This window comes from Chroicocephalus ridibundus, chromosome 3 (assembly GCF_963924245.1).
Source record: "Chroicocephalus ridibundus chromosome 3, bChrRid1.1, whole genome shotgun sequence".
NCBI lineage: Eukaryota > Metazoa > Chordata > Aves > Charadriiformes > Laridae > Chroicocephalus > Chroicocephalus ridibundus.
This window is the reverse complement of record NC_086286.1, coordinates 29,419,535-29,438,734: the sequence shown is the minus strand read 5'-3', so window position 1 is coordinate 29,438,734 and position 19,200 is coordinate 29,419,535. Positions and strand designations below refer to the sequence as shown.

Genomic DNA, 19,200 nt, shown 5'->3' with positions numbered 1-19,200 from the left:
CATTTCTGTTAACATCGAGAATAAAGCAGAGTTTTCATAGGAATTACGTAGGCACGTATGGGAAGAACATCCTAGGGTATACATTATTGCTGGCATTGGCAATTAAATGTGAAATGCTGCCAAACTGTATTCTTTACGAGATGGAAAGGATGATTAGAAAGTGGACAGAAATAAATGACTACATAATTCTAAAATAATTTGTGAGGTCCTTATCCCTAGTCTGGACCTTTTTATGCTCAGTTAAAGGATTATAAAACAAAGAGGATCTAATCGCTCCGCTTTGGATAAGGATGTCTTCTGCTTTTACAGAGGGAGACACCATTTGCAAGGGACTTCCTCACGTCCTTCTGTGGAGATGGTGCCACAGCATGCAGAGACACGCTGTTCTGAGGCAGCACAGTAACTCGGGATGGAGGGGCTTTCATAATCAGTAAGAACATATAAGGTGATTTAAAGATTCGAAGATTGTTCCGTCTAGAGTGTGCTGCCTAGAAGTGAAGGATGGCATGTCATTGAAAAAAATACAGTTTTTCATAAAGCCAACGTGTCATCAGTTTCACAGTTGACACTGTTTCAATATATTGTATTTTGTGTGCTTTATTGCTCTTTTCCTTTGCAACAAATCTCAAAGAAACAAGGTTTGCAAGAGAGCTATGGGAAGAGCTTGGGGATGGTAGGGCTCCAGAAACACTCTGGCAGAGTGAGATGGTCTGATTTCTTGACAAGAAAGCTTAGGCATGTCACTGGGGTAGGGAAGGGGGAGTTTCCATGTAACGTGAGCTTGGGGTAAGCAAGTACACCCATGTATACCTGGTAGGCCAGTGGCAGTCCTCTTTTACCCATCCTCCGTATTGCTATCAGAAGTACATTGCTCCCAGCAAGTTCAAACTCTTCCTTAGATGGTCTCTCTTGAGGCTGTAACTACTTGTATGTTCACTGTCTGTTTTCTTGCAAGCTGTTGTCTCCATTTTTGCACGGCTTCGTATTCTCAGTCTCGGTATGGTCTCTATTATTTAACTGAAATCAACTTGCTCGAAAACCTGTAATTTCCTTTTTAAAATATTTACAAACTCATTCAGTAAACATGATGTATTTTTCAGCTTAACATGATATCATCACATTCTAATTTAAAGCTGAAAAGAGCTATAAAACCCATAAAGAATGCATTGCTGTGATATGAATATTTAATAGTAATGATCTACAAAAATGGACTTTATTGTTGAACTATTTAAATGTATCTCCTGAGCACGTAAGAAAATATTAGATTTGATGGTCCACTTAGCGATGCATTACTTGGAGATAAATACACAAGACTTTTAGCTGACTAGCTTAGAATTGCCATCTTCTTGCATTTTGTCGGCATGTTTTTACCCCCTTTAATCATTAAGCATGTTGTCTCCTTGTCTCACAGTATTACTAGAGCATAATACGAACTCCAAAAACACACCAACTCACACTTCCTGAGATATTGTTGAAAGCTAATGTACAGGCTAAGAAGAAATACATGCAACAATATCCAAATATAAGCCTGATAAGACAGACTCAGTTCCTTTGGAAGCCCCAAGCTTCAGCTCCAATAAGTGTGGGATCACAAAATATTGGATCCCACTCATTAGCTCAAGATCACAAGCGCTAAGGCACCTGTAGCTTTCAGCATCATGCAAAGGATAAGTATATCAGGGTTAAATGAGGACTCAGTCAAGTAGACCCTTAATAATGTCAGACGTATGTCACATACTTCATTGCCACAGTGCTCTCATATTTGTTCTGCGGTAACAGGTAATCAAATCATAGAATAGTTTGGGTTGGAAGGGACCTTTAAAGGTCACCTACTCCAACCCCCCTGCAATGACCAGGGACATCAGTCATTGTACTGGATCACACTAAAGGTTCTTTTCCTCCACACTCAGTTTTCAAAGGCTGTTATGCTATCACTGGGCAAGCATCATTAACATCAAAATTAGTAATAAACTAAAACCTCATCACAGACCAGGGCCTGCTGACAGGATGAGTGTCAAAAGACAGCTCTTGTCCTGAAAAACTTAAAGTCTGAATAAAAAAAAAAAGTCTGCCTTTACTTGGAAGTAAATGAAACTGTTAGGAAGTGTCTCTACATCACAAGCAAGCAAGAACAGTGAGTGCTCCATAGTAAGCATAGGACATGTTACACCTTACGTTGGCCCTAAGTATGCATAGGTTACTGTTTACTGTTGTCCCATGTGTATTGTCCCTGTTGGTCAGGGCAGCTAGAGTCAGAAATCACTAGAAAGAGAAAAACCAGCAAAATTACGTTTATGTGGAATAAATCACAGAAGTTAAGCTACGAACTTAGTTTATAGTTATTTTTCATTGTTAGATTTGTGCTGCTTCTTGGTCAAAACACAACCAAGTACTTTGGCTTTTTTTCTACCACCCCAAATTACTTGCACCTCATGGGGAGCATTCATAGTTCTGCTTGCATAAAACATTACAGTGCCTACCCTAGAGACTTGGCGTTTTGCTATTCATTCTCCAGCATATGAAGTCTAAACTTACTTGTTACCTTGACGCTGGAATTCTTAACCTGTGGAGAAGATGTATCCCCTTGAGCTGAGCAGGATACCCGTGGCATCTCAGTATGTCTCTCTTACCCCACTGGGTGCTATATATCAGGTTTGGTGTTTTTGTTTGTTTGCTTTGCTGTGGGTTTAGTTTGTTTTTAAATTACCTCAACTAGGATGTGCATTTTAGGAGAAAGCCCTACAAATGGGTAACTTCCTTGTATTCCCAGAGATTTTTCTAAATTCAAGAGTGACCTGTTTTATTCTGATAAGAGAAAAACCTCTATCATCTTCACGTTACTTTAGAAGGTAAAGATTGCTACTATAAATGAAACAAAACACTTAAAAATCTATTTGAATACTAATTGCACTGAGTACCTTCTGATAAAGTGTCTTAATTTTTTCTTCTTCTGTACTGTCTGTGTATATATATCATAATATTATAGACCTTTATTTTTCCTCTTGCCCTAGCCAAAAAGCAACGTTCTAATACAGCTAAAGTTGAGTATATCCATAATTTAAGGATGAAGTGTATAAGTATTCCTAACTACTTCCAAAATAAGTTTGATGAACCTGTGAAAATTAAGAAAAAAAAAAAAATCAGACATATTGCGATGTGAAAATAAATCACCAGTGACCTTAACACCAATTTTTACCAAACAATAAAATACAGAATGTTCAGACTAGATCTTGTTAATGTTTCCAGGCCCAGATTAGAATAAATATAAATTAAAGATTTTCTTTTTCTTTCTGGTGCTTCTTAATTTCTCCAGAGGAGTTTGCTTTTCAATAAAAGTGTGTTAAATATTTGAGTTAAATAATGTAATAGTATAATTCTTTTTTTAAAAGAAAGCTTGAAGGCAAAAAGCTTTCAAATAAAAAAATTCCTTCTTTTGCTGCAAATTTCTTCAGATTGCTTTCGGTATTTCCTGAAAGAGGCACTGCTGAGACAAATAGTTTGCAGAAACATGTTGACTTCTTCCATTTAATTTAATATAAGGGAGAAAAAATGTCAATGGCAAAACCTGTTTGTAGAATAAAAGGGTTAGCATCCCATCCAGATTATCTGGAGACGGATGTAGATACGCAGTGTTTATGATCCTTTAAGCAGCAGTAGATTATTCAGTACACTGCTATCCCTTGGATGCACTGACCTTCTCACGTAGTGTTCAAGACTGAATATGAAATGGCCTTCCATGAAAAATTGAAATGCTGCATTCAAAACACTGCAGAGCAGTGAAATACAGCTTTAGAAAAGAACCAGAAGAACATTGCAAAGTGAATACACTAGTGCTTTAAAAAGACCTACTGTACTACTAGTACCGAGACTAAGATTTGGCTGCAAGTTTATTACCTCAATGCATTTGGGAGACAGCCTTGTAGTGAGTTTTTCTGGCACATAGTTGGCGTTATTACTTGCAGTTACTCTATGGATGTTCCCCCATGGCATCTCAGAACAAACTACTTAGGATCACCAAGGCGATTGCGCTGTCTCTGTACTTCACTGTAAGCTGGTAAATGACTAATTTCATAAAAAGCTAATTTCATATAACAGCAACACACAGCACAAATCATGAATTTCACCAGCTACACTAAAACTGCATTCAGTCCTCCAGCTATTTTAAATCAAATCAGTTATGAGAGAGAATTATTGGAAATTAAGTCCAGATACGACTCCAGGAACACCACGCAAAAGGCATTTTATTAAATTTGAGGTTGTGATAACCTGTTTGCTTCACTGTGGTCAGTATATTTAAAAACACATAAGGGAGAAGAAACATAAAAGCCAGTAGTAACTACATGAAAGTTGTCGAGTAAATGGGTTCCATGGGCCTAATTCCACTTACATGGGAATATGTTAGGGGTGACTCAGCAAAGGCTCAGAGATGATATATCAGATTTTACCAGTGCAAAAGCAGGTCTGAAAGAGACTGAAGAATATGCCAGCAAGAAGTAGGTAGTCTGTTGCATACTGTTTGAACGCATTTTTAACAAGCGTGGATGCACAACAGCTCTGACAACAGCTTCAAAGAAGCAGCTCCATAAAGATACACAAATAATACATGCATTTTACAACTAGAAGGTGCTGATAATGACCATAGAACTGTTCACTGTTACAACTGACTTAACTAATTTACAGATAATATCTGTAAATTGAGCCCTTCAAACTGTAAAACAACAGTAAAATGTTTGCAAAGATTAAGGGAAGCAAGTGTCACTGATACCCCACTACCTTCCTTACAGATGAACTCCTGAAAGAAACACCTTTCCCACTAAATTCCACTTCTGTTATGGAGCCGTTTTCCTTCCAAGGCTGGTTAAATGATCATCGTGGTGAAATAAAACAGAAGAAATCCTTGAGTATGTTTGGAGATAACTTTGAAACAGAGGTAGGAGGGGTCTAATTTCTCTGAAAGACAGGAATATTTTTAAAGGTAGAGATAATAGGTGCCTACTGTTCAGACTGTGAATCCAGGCCTGGGAACAATATGTAGCCAGCAGAGAAAATTACGCACCCCTACAGAACAACTCAGTCCTAATCCGCCCTGTCCTTCGGAAGCGCCTGTCTTCATCCATTGATTTGACTAGCTTAGGACAGGGGCTTCCTAGCTGAGATTCTTCCATTTGCCAAATCAACCTGAACCTTATTTCCATTCATTTCCTTTAGGATTAAAAGGGCTCATTCTCTCCACTCCCCTACCTACCCATATTTCCTAAATCAGAAATACCAGAATAATGCAAATACTACTCACAAGTGTGTTTGGCTTCCCTATATGTTTGAACAGCATTCTTGGTGCCAAGTCTAATCTGGGTGTGTAAATACACTTTTTCCCCCCCCCTCAGTATACATAAAGTGAAAACAAGGAAAACTGGACAGCACCAGAGAGCCCGGGCTGTGCTAAAGCATCGCTCTTCCCAGTTTAGTCAAGCACAGCCTAGTTTGGGTGTAAATGAAGCTGTCACCATTTGATATCTGTGCTGTATGCACAATAGTTTACAAAACATATTCTTTCCCTGGGTTACGTGAAGTCATGCTCTGAAGAATCCAATACATTTTACAGCAAAATGACAGAGAGTGTGGGACCATCAGGAAGAACACAGAAAGGGCAGATAATGAGAAAAATAAGGTCTAATCTGCAGCTTTTTTAATGTTAATGGAAGAATCTTTTCTACTTCAACAGGCTCTTGACAGGGCCCAGAGTTCATGAGGAGGAAGTGCCTGTTCCAAGAACAGAAGTAGGAAGGATATAGATGCAAAGCTGAGAGTGGGAGGAGGCAGAAGGAATAGATAAGTGAGGATGCAGAGGAGCATAAGGAGTGGCAGGTGTGATCAGTTCCCGTTTTATCAGTAAGAATCAATATGAGAATACCAAACGTAATGTGAATTTTAATGTCTGTAAAAATAACGTCATCTTCTATGAATATTTTTCTGTAAAAATAGAATGTTTTTAATGCTGTAGGAAGATGAATATGTACACTTTGGTCACTGGGATGTATCTGTTACTTTTCTTCTCTGTTTCTTTTTTAATTTTTTTTTTTTAAAGGTTATAGCTTATGGACCAGGAACAACTGAGAAAAGTAAAAAGAATTCAGATATCTGGATATGGCAGCTGGTATGTGACAATTCACACTCGTGAACTGATGAGTTCATGTTTCAGTTCAATCTGAACAGTAGTAAAGCCTTCTAGCACCAGCAACAGAAATTAAAATTATTACCTTCCTTCTCATCAACAGGCACCACCCTTCAGCTTTAAACTATCATGAAAAATAACTGTGAACTACAGCTACCATAAAAATAGTCTCTTTCCTCATTTTGTGTGTTGAGGTCAGAGATACCTGCATCGTTCATCAGGTTTTGGTGGGGATTTTAATATATCCTACCTAGGGTATATCCTGTAAACACATCAGAATGCCTCCAAACAATAAAAGAGCATCACCTGTTACTTCTGCCTTGAAGCATTTTTCCTCCTACTGAAGTCAAACTAGAATCAGGTAGAATAAGCTAATAAAAAAGTCTTAACTGAGAACTTGTTTATACTAAAGCACAGTGGTAAGTAATCCAGATGCCCTTCATTCAGCTGGCTTCTAGGAAACATTTGCAGCCCAAGGGAAAAAACAGAGAAAAGCTACTTTTCATTTACACAAGTCAGGCTAGCTTGGGAGGCAGATATTTCTATCAGTTCCTGTTCTGTTGAAATTCACAGGGACCATCAAATACTAATTAAAGACATAATAATCTTGAAATACATTTGTTTACACTGCTGCTTACAGCAGCCTGTGCAATCAAGACCTTGTTGCTGGCAAGAACCTGGCTCCTCTGCTTGACAAGCTAATGACGAGTCCATGCCAGTGCAGATGGACTCCTGTTAGCAATTTCTATCAGTTCCCTGCTGACTTATGAACTGCTTTTCAACATTTAAAAAGATATTAGGAATCAGAAAAGTAGAAGAGGAGCTGAAGGACTCCAGGAAGTTATCTCCAATTTCCAGAGCTGTACCAACTTGCAGGCTGCTAGGTTAGATAGGTAGCAGCGTACGACCAAGAGTCAGGCAACGGGTTGCTGCTTTATGATAGGCAACAGTGAATCACGAAGCATGTTTTTATTGATGCTAATAGCGTTGAACAGAAAAGATCAACTGAATATTTAGCTAGGCCTCATGAAACAGAGCAGGTTTTAAGTGCTCTTTTAGTAGGAAATATTTCCATACTTACCTGCAGCATTTTCTTTCTGCTAGTGACAGGACATGGAAAATTAAAAGCTGGTTATCTTTCTTTCCCTTCAGGAGGGCACATCAACTGTTACCATGGATGGTAAAACCCTGACTCTGTCTGCTGGTGACAGCCTGCTTGTCCTTGCCCAGTCTACGTGAGTAGAGATGAACAGTGGTTCAATGTGTGATTTCCCAGCTTCCAACAACATAAATTCTGTGTATTTGGTCCACACCAGGCTGGGCATCAGCTGGTGCAGAGACACAGTGTCTGCAATAGCCTCCATTATTTCTCAGGGCAGAAGTGTCTTCAGGAGGAAACAAAGACAGACGTTCACCTCTTACTATTAAAGCTGGGAAAATAAAAGAGATAAGCAATACCAAGAAAAAGCAGCATGCAAAAGACCATGCATAAAGGTAGACGGCACAAATACACCAATCGGCAGTCACAACAGATCTTCTAAGCCTCAGACCAGGCTTAATCAACATCAGTGCAGCAAGATTTGGGGTTCAGACTAAGAACACAGGTCTCTTCCTGGTGTAGGATGCATATGACTGATTCATAATCTTAATCACACGTGATATATGTAAAGTGAAAAAAAACACAACGAAACAAAACAACAGTGAAAATAGTTTCCAGAGAGAACGGAAAGGGAAAGTACTTGCCAAGCCTTATGATGAGTGGCATAAGCTGATAAAGTGCCCACCCTGAAGATGAAGGATGATGTATACTCACTGGTAATGCAGCGCAACAGATTACAGGCAGATAACAAAAACGGCCTTCTTTTCTACAGGAAAGATCTAGTAAATAGTAGTGATGACTTGTGGCCCTCTAGTACACCTTTTGTACAGCACTGAAAACATTTGCTGAAAGAGCTGAAACCATCCAGCTGTGCACAGAACTGTTCTCTGCACCTGTGATCCAACATGTAGCCACCTCTTCCCTTCACCATTACTTCCACCACTTATGTGAAATCACTTAAATTAAATTAATTCCTAGTCCTGCAGTCTAGTCAATGAGCATGTGTTTTCAAAATCATGGCATGATGCATGTGCAGAGATCTACCAGCACAGTTCATATTGGATTAAGACGTTTATCAGATCTGCACAGCAGGCATCTTTTATTGTATGCATCACTATTGCACACTGATTGATCTCTGGCCATCTTTGCAATTGGCGCAGAAGCAGCTAATGCAAAAGCAATGACCACAAGGAAAATACCATTGAATTTGTAGATACTTATTTCATTAAAATAATATCTGTACTGAGGTGATTCCGTTTCAATCCTCAGGTTACTGAGATCAGAATAGATGCCTTCCCCCTTGGCTCATCCATAAGTAGATGTACGTTCATCTCTGCCGAGTCATGATGTTTGGGTTACGTTAGTGATGGTGAAGAGTAATTCCCTGAAATATCACAAGATATATCAACATGAAAAGAGAGCAAGCGTAATCAGAACAGAACCTGTTTGTTTTCCCCTACTTTTCAGTAGCATCAATGTTTTTAGTTGTTGGTTTGAGTGTGTGGTTCCCCCCATATGCATCAGATCATCTCTCTCTCTATTTTTCCAGGTACTGCTGGAAGAGAGCAGAAGAATGTGTTGCGCTCTGCATTGCTCAGGATCCAAAACGCAAGCAGCCTTATACCTAGGCTCCTGTGCCAGCTGACTTTGATGATAACTAAGTTTAACCTATTTGCCTTATCTTAATTAACTTTTAGCCGGAATGCCTGAAAATTTGAATAGTCTAGCACAATGATTACATTAAATTAAGAGGAGTCAAGTGCTGCACCCAGTTAAAACTTCCCCCCCCCCCAAGTAGTTAAAGTTTCAGCAAAATCAGTAATTTATTTAAAAAAATAGTTCTTATCTGAAAGAAAATGAAAATAGATTCAAGTAGCAGGATTACTTATGTAATAATATATATGATACTACCTAGAATAAGTTAAATCTTTTCAAATGCAATTCTCTGCCACAAGGTGTAGAAAATGAGATAGGACAGGTAATGTTATGCCTACTTAGGGTGCAGTCTTAATTTCCTTGTCTCAGTTTTGTCATTTGTAATAAATGGGGTATAACGTTAGTTACCCAGCCCACAGTAAGGGACCTTTATTGGCAGCAGCTCACAGATCTTCCGAGTTCTTTAGCTAAAAGGCCCTTTAAAAACCAAAACGAACTGTCCACTGCACTGCTCGAGGATCTCAGAGCTTTGTGAAAGAGAGAAACGTAAAGGGGGAAGCAGTATCTGCAACAAGCCGTACCTGCCACAATATCAAGCGTTACTTAGATCACCACCGTACTTGCTTCAGGTAATTTATCGGTTTACCAAATCCAACAGTGCAGTATCAATCACACATACCATGCTGGATGCTGTCTGTGCACTACGCTATCAAGAACATAGCACAGCAATATGACTTAACACAGGAGCACCCCAGTCACGGGTGTTCTGGTGCAGCAGCAATCTCCAGTCAAAGTAGCTTAAGCGTGTTGGAGGACACGGCAGCAGAAAAATTATTATAATGTTTCTGCTATGTGCTAATTCTTTTTGAACAATGATGTTTCTTGCAGAAATAACAAGTGTCAAATTATCTTTTCCTGCTTTTATTCCAGGAACTCTCCGGGTGGGGGGTGGAGGAGGTGTGTATGATTTTTTTTTAATTGTTCTTGACATTATTAACATCAGAAAACAAGTTGCTTAAACATCTGCAACTATTATCAATAGCATGTTTGAGAAAGCAAAGCATTACCATTTCTTGATTTTTTAAAAATTCTAATTAAGTTCAGAAAATATTTCTCTAATATATCTCTTGGCTACAAAGCTCATTAAACAGAGGTGTCATGCGTGGGTTTTTTTCAAGTGTTCATAAATCTGGTAAGAAAGACGGCTTGGCTTTAATCTATAACTTACATTTAAGTTCACTAGCTTTTCTAGTAAAGCATACAGCAGAATTTTGCTACATCCTCCTAATAACAGGGGACCTAATTTGAGATGTTGAGCCCAGTCCTTAAGGCTATATTGGGTGTGAGCTATCACACATGAAAAGGAGATATAACACTCCCTTTGAACAAAGGAGTCATTCTTCTGATCACCATCGGTATTGGTGTGTCTGTAGAATTGCCTGCTCCTTGAGTGAACATCTATGGTTGAGGGATCTAGGGTAGCAAAGTGTTATATTTTTAGTCCACCAGTTACAGGGTAACCACTGCAATGCCAGCTATGGATTTACTTCATATCACAGAAACGTTTCTATTTTTCACTCTGAATGACAAGTGGACAGAACACAGCAACATGTAGAACAACATCCAGAATAATCAACAGCTCTTTACCCACCAAGAGGCACTGTGAGCCATGGAAATTTCAGAATAAAAATTAAGGCACCTCTCTTCCAGCTTTAGAGACTTAAGGATTTAAAATAAAGGCTCCACTTAAACTACGTTTGTGCTGAAGTCCTTTTATCACAAATTGTGCTTGAACACCTGAATTCTACCCAAGTCCCATACAAGGCACCCAGACCAGAAGCATCAAGCCATAGCTCCGTCACCTGCAGTTCTGCCACTGCCAGTGCTCAGAAACCAGGGCTGAGCAGGTCGTCCTAAAGGCTTAGTTAGGCATGATGTCTGCAAAGTGCCCTAATGCACTCCTGTTGACAACGTGCTTGTGCATGGGTGTCCATGACAACACACCAGCCCAAAACCATGTCAAATGTATATACAGGACTTTTTCTTTTCTATGCAAAGTGTACCTGCACCCTGATTCGGGAACCCATTTTCCATCTGAATTGTACAGATATTGTGTCACCTCTCACTTAATAAACTTATACATTTTGGCAGGATTGTGCTAACCTCATTTTATGGTCTTGCATAGACTGTCCATCTGTTGCTTGCTGTTTCTCCAAGATTCAAAAGCAAAGCCTTTATAAAAATGTATATTCTAAGCAGTATTATAATAAAGCCTACACAGACCAGAAGCCATACCTGTACCATGCTGCATAAATGAATTATTACCTTAAATACACGGAAGACTGTCTAGAATCATAAGCTGGAGCTGACTTGAAAGCTTAGAAACACCCACAAAGGAGTTTGAGTCTACCTACAAGCATCCACAGAGATTCCAAGCCTGAATCTCACCTATCCTACAAGTCAGCAGGAGCTTTCCTCTTCACTTCGAGTGGAAAAAGGTGATGCAGAGCAATCCTGCCAGCTCTTGAGAAAAGTATCAAGGGAGGCTATCATGGTTCAGTGCCTTTAAAATGCTTAATCCCAATGAAAAAACTGGTAAATTTCGTGAACAGAAAGATAAAACATTCCTTTTTAACTATTGATATATTTTGACTTCTATTATTATAGCATTTAAATGGTATAATGAGCAATATAAGCATTATTACAGTACTTCAAATCGAGCCAGTATCTTACATCTTACAGTCAGTCTTTCAATTCATGCAAATTAGCCATATAGATCAAAAATATTTAAATCATTTAGTGTCTCCTCCTATTGCCACTAAGCTAGGCAGGTCTGACCTGATAGGGTACTGATATTCTTATTTTGAGCTATGCTGACTTACATGAATTATGGAAATAAATTGATAGTGTCTCACTATATTCATCCTTATTAAGTATTGAAATATGAGACTATAACAAAAATATGTTGATTAGCAAGGTTACATTATACATTAGCACCAGTTCAAAACTAGTATTGATTGAAGTAATCATAATACTTAAAAAAAGAAATAATCCTGGTACAGTAAATAAAGCTTAATCTTCACCAGCTATTTCTATAATATTGAAATAAGACCTATAAAAAGCAACTTTATGCAAAACACATATATTTGTGGTTCCAAGAGAACTACTAGAGGAAAACAATGACCCTCACAGATCATGTAGTAAACATATCACAGATCAACAGCAGAGCTCAAGAGTGTCCTATTTTTTTTATTTTTTTAAATAACACAGTTAAGGCAAGACAATGATCTAATGGTAACTACATTTCATCTTGCAGTGCATAAACTGACAGCTTGTAAAAGTCAAGAGAGGAACTCTTCTTCCTCCATGCTTGCTTTATTTTTAGATCTTGCTTGTTCCTTTGAAGTAACAAACCCTACCAAAGGCAGAAAACTGGACTAGGTGGATCAGTAAACTAGTAAAATCAGGTGTGTTATAATAAACTCTTTCCTCAAATCTATGCAGCATTTACTCACACTTGTAAACCAATGTTATCTTGTTGCCTGAAGATAATAAATACTTTCATTCTGTTGTTAAAAACATTAACCATACACTGATTTCAGTTCTTCAGCCACATTGATTTTATAGAACAGATGCACAGAAAGCAACCCTCCCACCATCACTGCATATAAGTAAAGGAAGAAAAATGACTTAAGCTATTTAACAAATTCCTACAAAAACAGCTTGTGTTCATAATGCAGACATCTTAGGGCTTTGGGGTTTCATTTTATTTATTTTATTTTCAGTTAATAATCCAGAATGCACTTGAATGAATGCTTCAGGCTAATGAAGGTCATCACCTCCTGGTCTGTTTCTGATTGACTACAAAAGTAATTGTAAATCTACTCTTCAATATCAAAGTATGCAGAATAATAGCTGATGGGACCCAAAGTAAAAGTGGTGATTTTAAAGTAATAATGAATAAGACAAAGTTAATATCTGCCTTGCAGCTCATAGTAAATACCTGACGTACGGGCCCTAGCACTATCTGGTACAGAAGGATCTTATGCAGGATCCCATCAGCAATATTTTCAGTGACTGTCCAGAAAATATGGTAGTGCATAAAAACTCTCCCTTTTAATGTTACTGGAATTTTAATTGAAGCTTGAAAGCTAGGGATATAAATATACACACACACAAAGTCAGACATTTTGGCGAAGTTTCGCCTAATGGCAAAGTCATCAGGCAAATCAATCCCAACGTACACATCAGATTCCCTTCTGCAGACAGCTCTCCTCTTTCGGGTCTGCAAATTGTAGAACAATTCTTTCTCAATTGCTGTTTCTCTAGGTTAACTACATCTCCAAGGTCTTTGGCCTGGTAATTCATTATAAATTGCATCAGGACCACATGCTGGAAGATTTGAACACTGCTTTGTATTTTTAGAGTTGCTAAATAGGTGCATGTATGTGGCCATTACATAGCTAAATAAAAAATTATGTCCCTGGTTTGGGAGATAAATTGCACTGAAATTGAAGCAAAATTATCTGGGTTCTAAAAGCACTACATTATATAACCTCATAAGCCACGGAGAAAGATGTCATGGCTGTGACAAAGTAAAGTAAGCATAAGCACGCTGGGAGCTTCAGTGAGGAATTTGGGTACATCTTTATCATGTCAGAGAAAGATAGGACTTCTGCAGTGCTGTACAACTATATGTACCAGCAAAAAATATTAAAGATGTTCTAATGTTTTTCCCCTTGAAGGAAACTAGGTTGCTTAGAAGGCAATACTAAAGCACATAGGTGATGAAGCTTGTACTTCACTCATAGCAGTCTTAAACCTTCTATGTAAGTTGCCCGTAAGTTCAAACCATATGCTTTATGGTTTGAAAATAAATTTGACAATCCAATTGAACAAAGCAACTAAACACGTGCCAATGCGTAGAACTGAAGCTCGAAAGCTTCAGCATACAATTTCCAAACACAGCTGGGGTTTGATCCTGAAATACAGTCATTACACCTTACCTAGCTCTTTGGTATCTCTCTCTCCCTCCAAAACCCCCAGGGCAGCATCTGGACTCCACGCAGAAGGCAGATTTGGGCACCTCCAAATAGGCTCCACAGTAACCAATGTGCTGAGCAGAGAATGGCACACACAACACACAGCTGTCCACAGCTGAGCTGCAAGGAAATGCCTGGAGGGTCATTTAAATGCTGTGCTCTGCTCTCAGGGTGCTGCAGAGAGCCACCTCCACTGAGGAGCCACAGGGCCCTGTACTTTACTTTTTCTAAGAGCTAAACAAAGCTCATTCTCTTCTTGCAAATCACAGCCAGAGAGCTATAACTTCATTTTACCCAATTGTCCTGGGAAAAGAGCAGTGTAGCAAGCAGCAGAAGCCCCAGGGATAGCTCCCATCTCCACACAGGAGCAGGAAGTCAAACTCAAATTTTTGCTATCCCGCAGGAACATTTCAGACACAGGTTCTGCTGTTAGGGGCATTTCCACTCCTTCTTGGTGCAGCTCCGCAGTATTGTGGCAAGATAACTGAACCCTGCAGGAAGCACCGCAGTATTGCTTGTGAGCTAAAGGATAATTCCTACTCCCCAAATGCAGTTACAGAAAATTTAGTCTATAAAATAAAAGCAAGTACTGACAGAAAGCACATATCATTACAAAGCCATTGTTCCAGCAGCAATTATTTGCCTGAACACATTTGTGATCTGAGCTGTCTATAGCATCTTGGCATACATTACAAAATGAAGGTGAACAACACATTTTGACTTGGGAAAAAATCATCAGCAGATTGTCGAACCACAAATAGATCAGCTTTGTTTATGACAACCTGAGAAAAATGTTAACAGTTACTGATAGCTGCCTGATATTGGCAACTAACAACCCACATGGTTCAAACCCTATATGCTTTACTACCGAGTGGCAAATAAACATTCAATGCACAGGTCTCCTCATTAGACAGTATCTTGTTATTCTCTTCAGGAGGAGAATGGTAAACACTGAATGAAACCGAGTAAAAGCTTCACGGAATGACAGGAATTCATTTAATTTTTTTACCCACCAAAACCTACTAGATTAGCTTTACTTTTAAACCAAGATAGGAAACTGTATGACAGCACTGGAATCAGGAATCAAATTGCCTTATCCTATCAGACAGAGTTTAAAATGAAAATTAACTAATTCTGGCTTCTCTTTCCAGTATGGATGACAACGTTCAGTTGTCTAAAGCTATTTCTTCCATCTTTTGGACATAATGTAGGCAATTTACACCCAGTTCTTCACTGAAAGCGATTTGCCACCACTTACATCTTTGCCATTTTAGATGCAGCTGCCCTGATTTCTGCCAGTATATAAACAGAATCAGGCTGCTGCACTACAATAATGCAAATGTTGCTTTGCTGTGTTCTGCATCCCCTAAAATTCCACCGCATAGTTTCATAGAGTTTATTTATATTTTATATACATATGTAAACACACAGACATATATACACACACACCTATATATGCCTTATGAGTATTTTTATGGAGTAATTAGTTGTATCTTGCTCATACTGGTGAAATTTGTGCCAAGCATGCTGTGCGTGCTTGGCGTTTTGTAACATGACTAGCCCATTATTGGCAGTCAGAGAGATAGAGATTGATACTAAAGGTCATTTTTATTTATGTCAGACACAGGATGTTTCAGAAGCTTTTACGGAGCAGCTACATCTGTGCTCTCTGGTGGTTGGAACCACTCCATACATACTGCTGGAGGACAGAAAAAGCAGATTGTACAAGAGGGAAGCGCTATCCTGGGCTTCACTGGAAGATGACTACACTAAACGTTCCACCTAACCCAGCTCTTTCACAGCATCCCAGGCAGCGGGGCTGTGCAGCTCACAAACATTCCTCATTAAAACCCAACCTTTGGCCCTCCATATCAGTTTTAATCTAATAGAAAGGTTTCGTGGCATTTATTTCCTCTATAGCAAAATTAACTCTACTTGCAAAACTTCCTCCCCCTCAGAGGGAAATAAGATGTAGGCTTGGAAGACCAAATCCACAATGATATTTAAGTGCCTGAGGAACTGTGCCAGATCGTCTGGCAGGGGAAGCTAAACAGACTCAATTTTAAAAAGGAGTATAGTGAATGGAGAGACAGACTGAAGGCTCAGGAGAATGAAGTACTCTTGTTATCTACTATGGGGGGAGCTGTTAAGTGGAAAAGCAAACTTCTTTTCTATTCTTGCTCATCTGTGTGCTTTAACCTACCATTAGTGCCATCTCCACTCGTATTTGAGACTGACTGGCCTTTGCTGCAGCTGGCACCAAGTTAGTCACAGATGCTATTTCCATGACATCCACATGACGGCAGTGGGAGCTGGACAGAGATAAACACAGTTTGTATGATCACATGAACAGTCATATTCAAGTTCCTTGCCATGCAGGACTAATAAAAATACTCTTTATGAAAGGTATTAATATTTGTCTTGCTTAAAAATAAGACACGTAGAAACAGGAGAAAATATTTTGAAACCCCATGTTACTGATTATTTTATACAGCCTGTGTATTTTGTCATTAAACTGTTATTTTCCATAATTATTCCTTAACATTTTGTATTGAGCCCATTTTATTAATTTCCTCATATGTCTGTATTGGGACAAATGCTATTTTCAGCTGTATTTGTGTAAATATGTAGCTAACAGAAGTACCCTGATCTCACAGCACTGGAACAAGAGGACAATTTGGCTCTCTATCTACATAGGCATTATAGCTAAAGCCTGACACAATGATGGAACTGCATCAGTTAATGAAGGCTCCTTAACACAAGGTACACTCCAACGCGACATTTCTAATCTGCAGGTTGTAACTTCACTCTAATAGTGCACCTTATTCAAGATAAAAGAACAAAACACTTGGTGCTTTAACACACTTATTATAGATGAGTTAGTCTTTACAGAAATGCTAGAAAAACAGATATTATTAGCTGCATTCTGTTGAAAAGGAACAGCTTCCAGATGCCAGTGTTAACACCTAGATACATGCAGAAGACAGAACTGGAAATCAACGAGAACATCTAAAAAAAAATAATAAAAATCTCAGTTCACTAACTTCTTACTCATTATTTTGGAATTCAACTAAAAGTTAAGTGTAGTTCAAAGCAATCTCTAAAATTAGCTTATTAATCATCTAAAGATAGAGAGTTATGAATTGAAACTGAAAGACCATTCATTTTAATATTTTTTTTTTTTTTTAAGATTTGACCCTGCCCTAGCAAAGATTACACCTGCTCAGAGCAGAGCCTGCAGTAGAACAATGGAAAGCATTCAAATGCCAGTAACGTCTCCCATATTTGTATTCCTAAAAGCTCAGCATACAGAAGTCTTTTAAAGAAAAGAAAGAGGTTCGGTTGAAAATATTTTAGGGTACTAAGAGCTAAAAGAGATTTCTCCAATTCGTTTTATTGCTTTCTCAAATAAATGCACACTATTAGAATCTGACATTCATTTATCTGATTTGAAGAAGGTTAGGAAACATATGCTAGAACAAGCAAGTAGTAGTTCTTGTGCACGTGTTTTAAAGGCACGCAAAACCCCTTTCACTCTAGTGCCTGATGTGTTTAGGGAAATAATAGACATAATTTAAGTTATCTGCCATAAGGTCTTCACTGAAGAGGTTCATGCTGTGAGGATTTCCATGGCAACTACTTAAAGTGGCATAAGTGTTCAATTTTGAAATTGATAGCCCAGGGACATGGTTAGCTACAGTAATAATACCAAATAAACCACCTAAACAGAGATCTTTCATTCAGGGCCAAGTAAACTAACTTTCTTCTGCCTCTATGGGAACCAACTCCAGAAGCATTCATTAAGTTCAAAAAACTTTGTGTTTTCTTTTTTTTTTTTTTTTTTTTACAAGAAACAAGAATGCATTTGCATATACACATATAGCTGAAATAATGAGTTCCTTAAATTCCCTAGTATACAGTACATCAGGCAGCATATAGAAAGTCTGTATGAAGATTATACCAGGGTCAACTCAAAGAGGCACAAAATCAGATTTTGTGGAACATTTCCAAGTCTATTGAAATTGACCTGCAAAGAGATTCCAAAGAGATGACAATCCCTCAACAGTTATTAAAATATTTAGAAAACAAGTACTCACCAATCTATTGAAGCTGCTACAACAAATTGAAGTTCTGTCATGATATAGCAGTAAAAAGGGGAACCTAAATTAATAAGCACTGCTCCAGAGTGAAAAAGAAGAAAAAACAAACTTATACCTGCCTCAGCAAACACAAAACTGGATCAGCCAGATCCTTTATACCTGTTTCTATTCCCTCCAGGTGCAGTCTTGATTTTACCAGGCATGAGTTAAGGGCAGGAATTAAGCACACTCTGCCAATCCCAACCTGCAGACACTTTAGAGATCACAACCAACCAGCACAGACGCAATCCAAGGTTAATTTATAATGGGATGATAGGGAACAAGTCCTAAAACCACTTGGCCCCAACTAATTCTTCTCAGCCCCAGTCTTCATGGTGATTGCTTGATCCAGCTGAATGTATTCATCTCACAGAGCTGACGGCTGATACCTTTACTTGTCAGCTTAAGTCATACTTTAAAAGTTCTCTTTCTGCAGTATAGTTCAGTTGATACAGATCATTAAAGCTAGCTTGGAAAATACAGTTTACTTTTATGCAATCATCTGAAAGAGAGAATTTTATATCAACTCAAGTAAAGCTCCACAGAATACCTAGGTTTTATAGTCTCTTTAATTCTCGCATCTATTTCAGACCTCCATTAAAACTGCGTAACATTAATTTATTCAGGAAAGCTTAATAGTCTCCTATTGGAAGTTTTCTCCATTAAGTTGATATTACTGTCACTTCATGGAAGGCCTGAACAGATGTCCTTTTTTTCCTATAAGCACTTGTCAGAGCTATGCTCACAGAGGCAGTTTCTTACAGTAAAAGTGCCTGGAAATAAATGTTCTCTGTGATATACTATCTCATCTTCTTATCCTCTGACTGGTCAAACAATGACAAAACCATATTGTTCCCTTTAAAGGACATTTAAGGACTCATTCATGAAAGACATAATAGTGGTGGAGAAATGTATGAAGGAAGAGCAATGAGTCAGACTGTCCGCAAACACGTCAGCTGGAGGAAGCCACGTTCATCCAGGCTACACATGAACTCCCTGAACAATTCTACTCTGCCTATTTTTAGCACTGAAAATACTCTAACTTTTATTCTCTTGGGAAAAAGGAAGATGGGAAGGATTAAAGGGACTTGC

General features: G+C 38.5%; 1 protein-coding gene across 2 annotated transcripts in view; it reads left to right on the top strand.

Moving 5' to 3' along the window:
* Nucleotides 1–16,449, top strand: part of HAAO (3-hydroxyanthranilate 3,4-dioxygenase) — a 41,600-nt gene extending 25,151 nt beyond the window's left edge. Inside the window, exons 7-12 of one of the 2 annotated variants that reach the window (XR_010070250.1) lie at nt 4,785–4,930; nt 6,086–6,154; nt 7,325–7,407; nt 8,821–9,556; nt 9,858–9,884; nt 15,591–16,449. Coding sequence is in view for 1 of the 2 variants with exons in the window: in XM_063328580.1 (XP_063184650.1) it covers nt 4,785–4,930; nt 6,086–6,154; nt 7,325–7,407; nt 8,821–8,899 (377 nt within the window). In the remaining variant the exon portion in view is untranslated. Of the gene's footprint in view, nt 1–4,784; nt 4,931–6,085; nt 6,155–7,324; nt 7,408–8,820; nt 12,166–15,590 lie in introns of those variants that run through there. The other variant, XM_063328580.1, reaches the window with a different exon arrangement.
* The last annotated feature ends 2,751 nt before the right edge of the window (nt 16,450–19,200 follow it).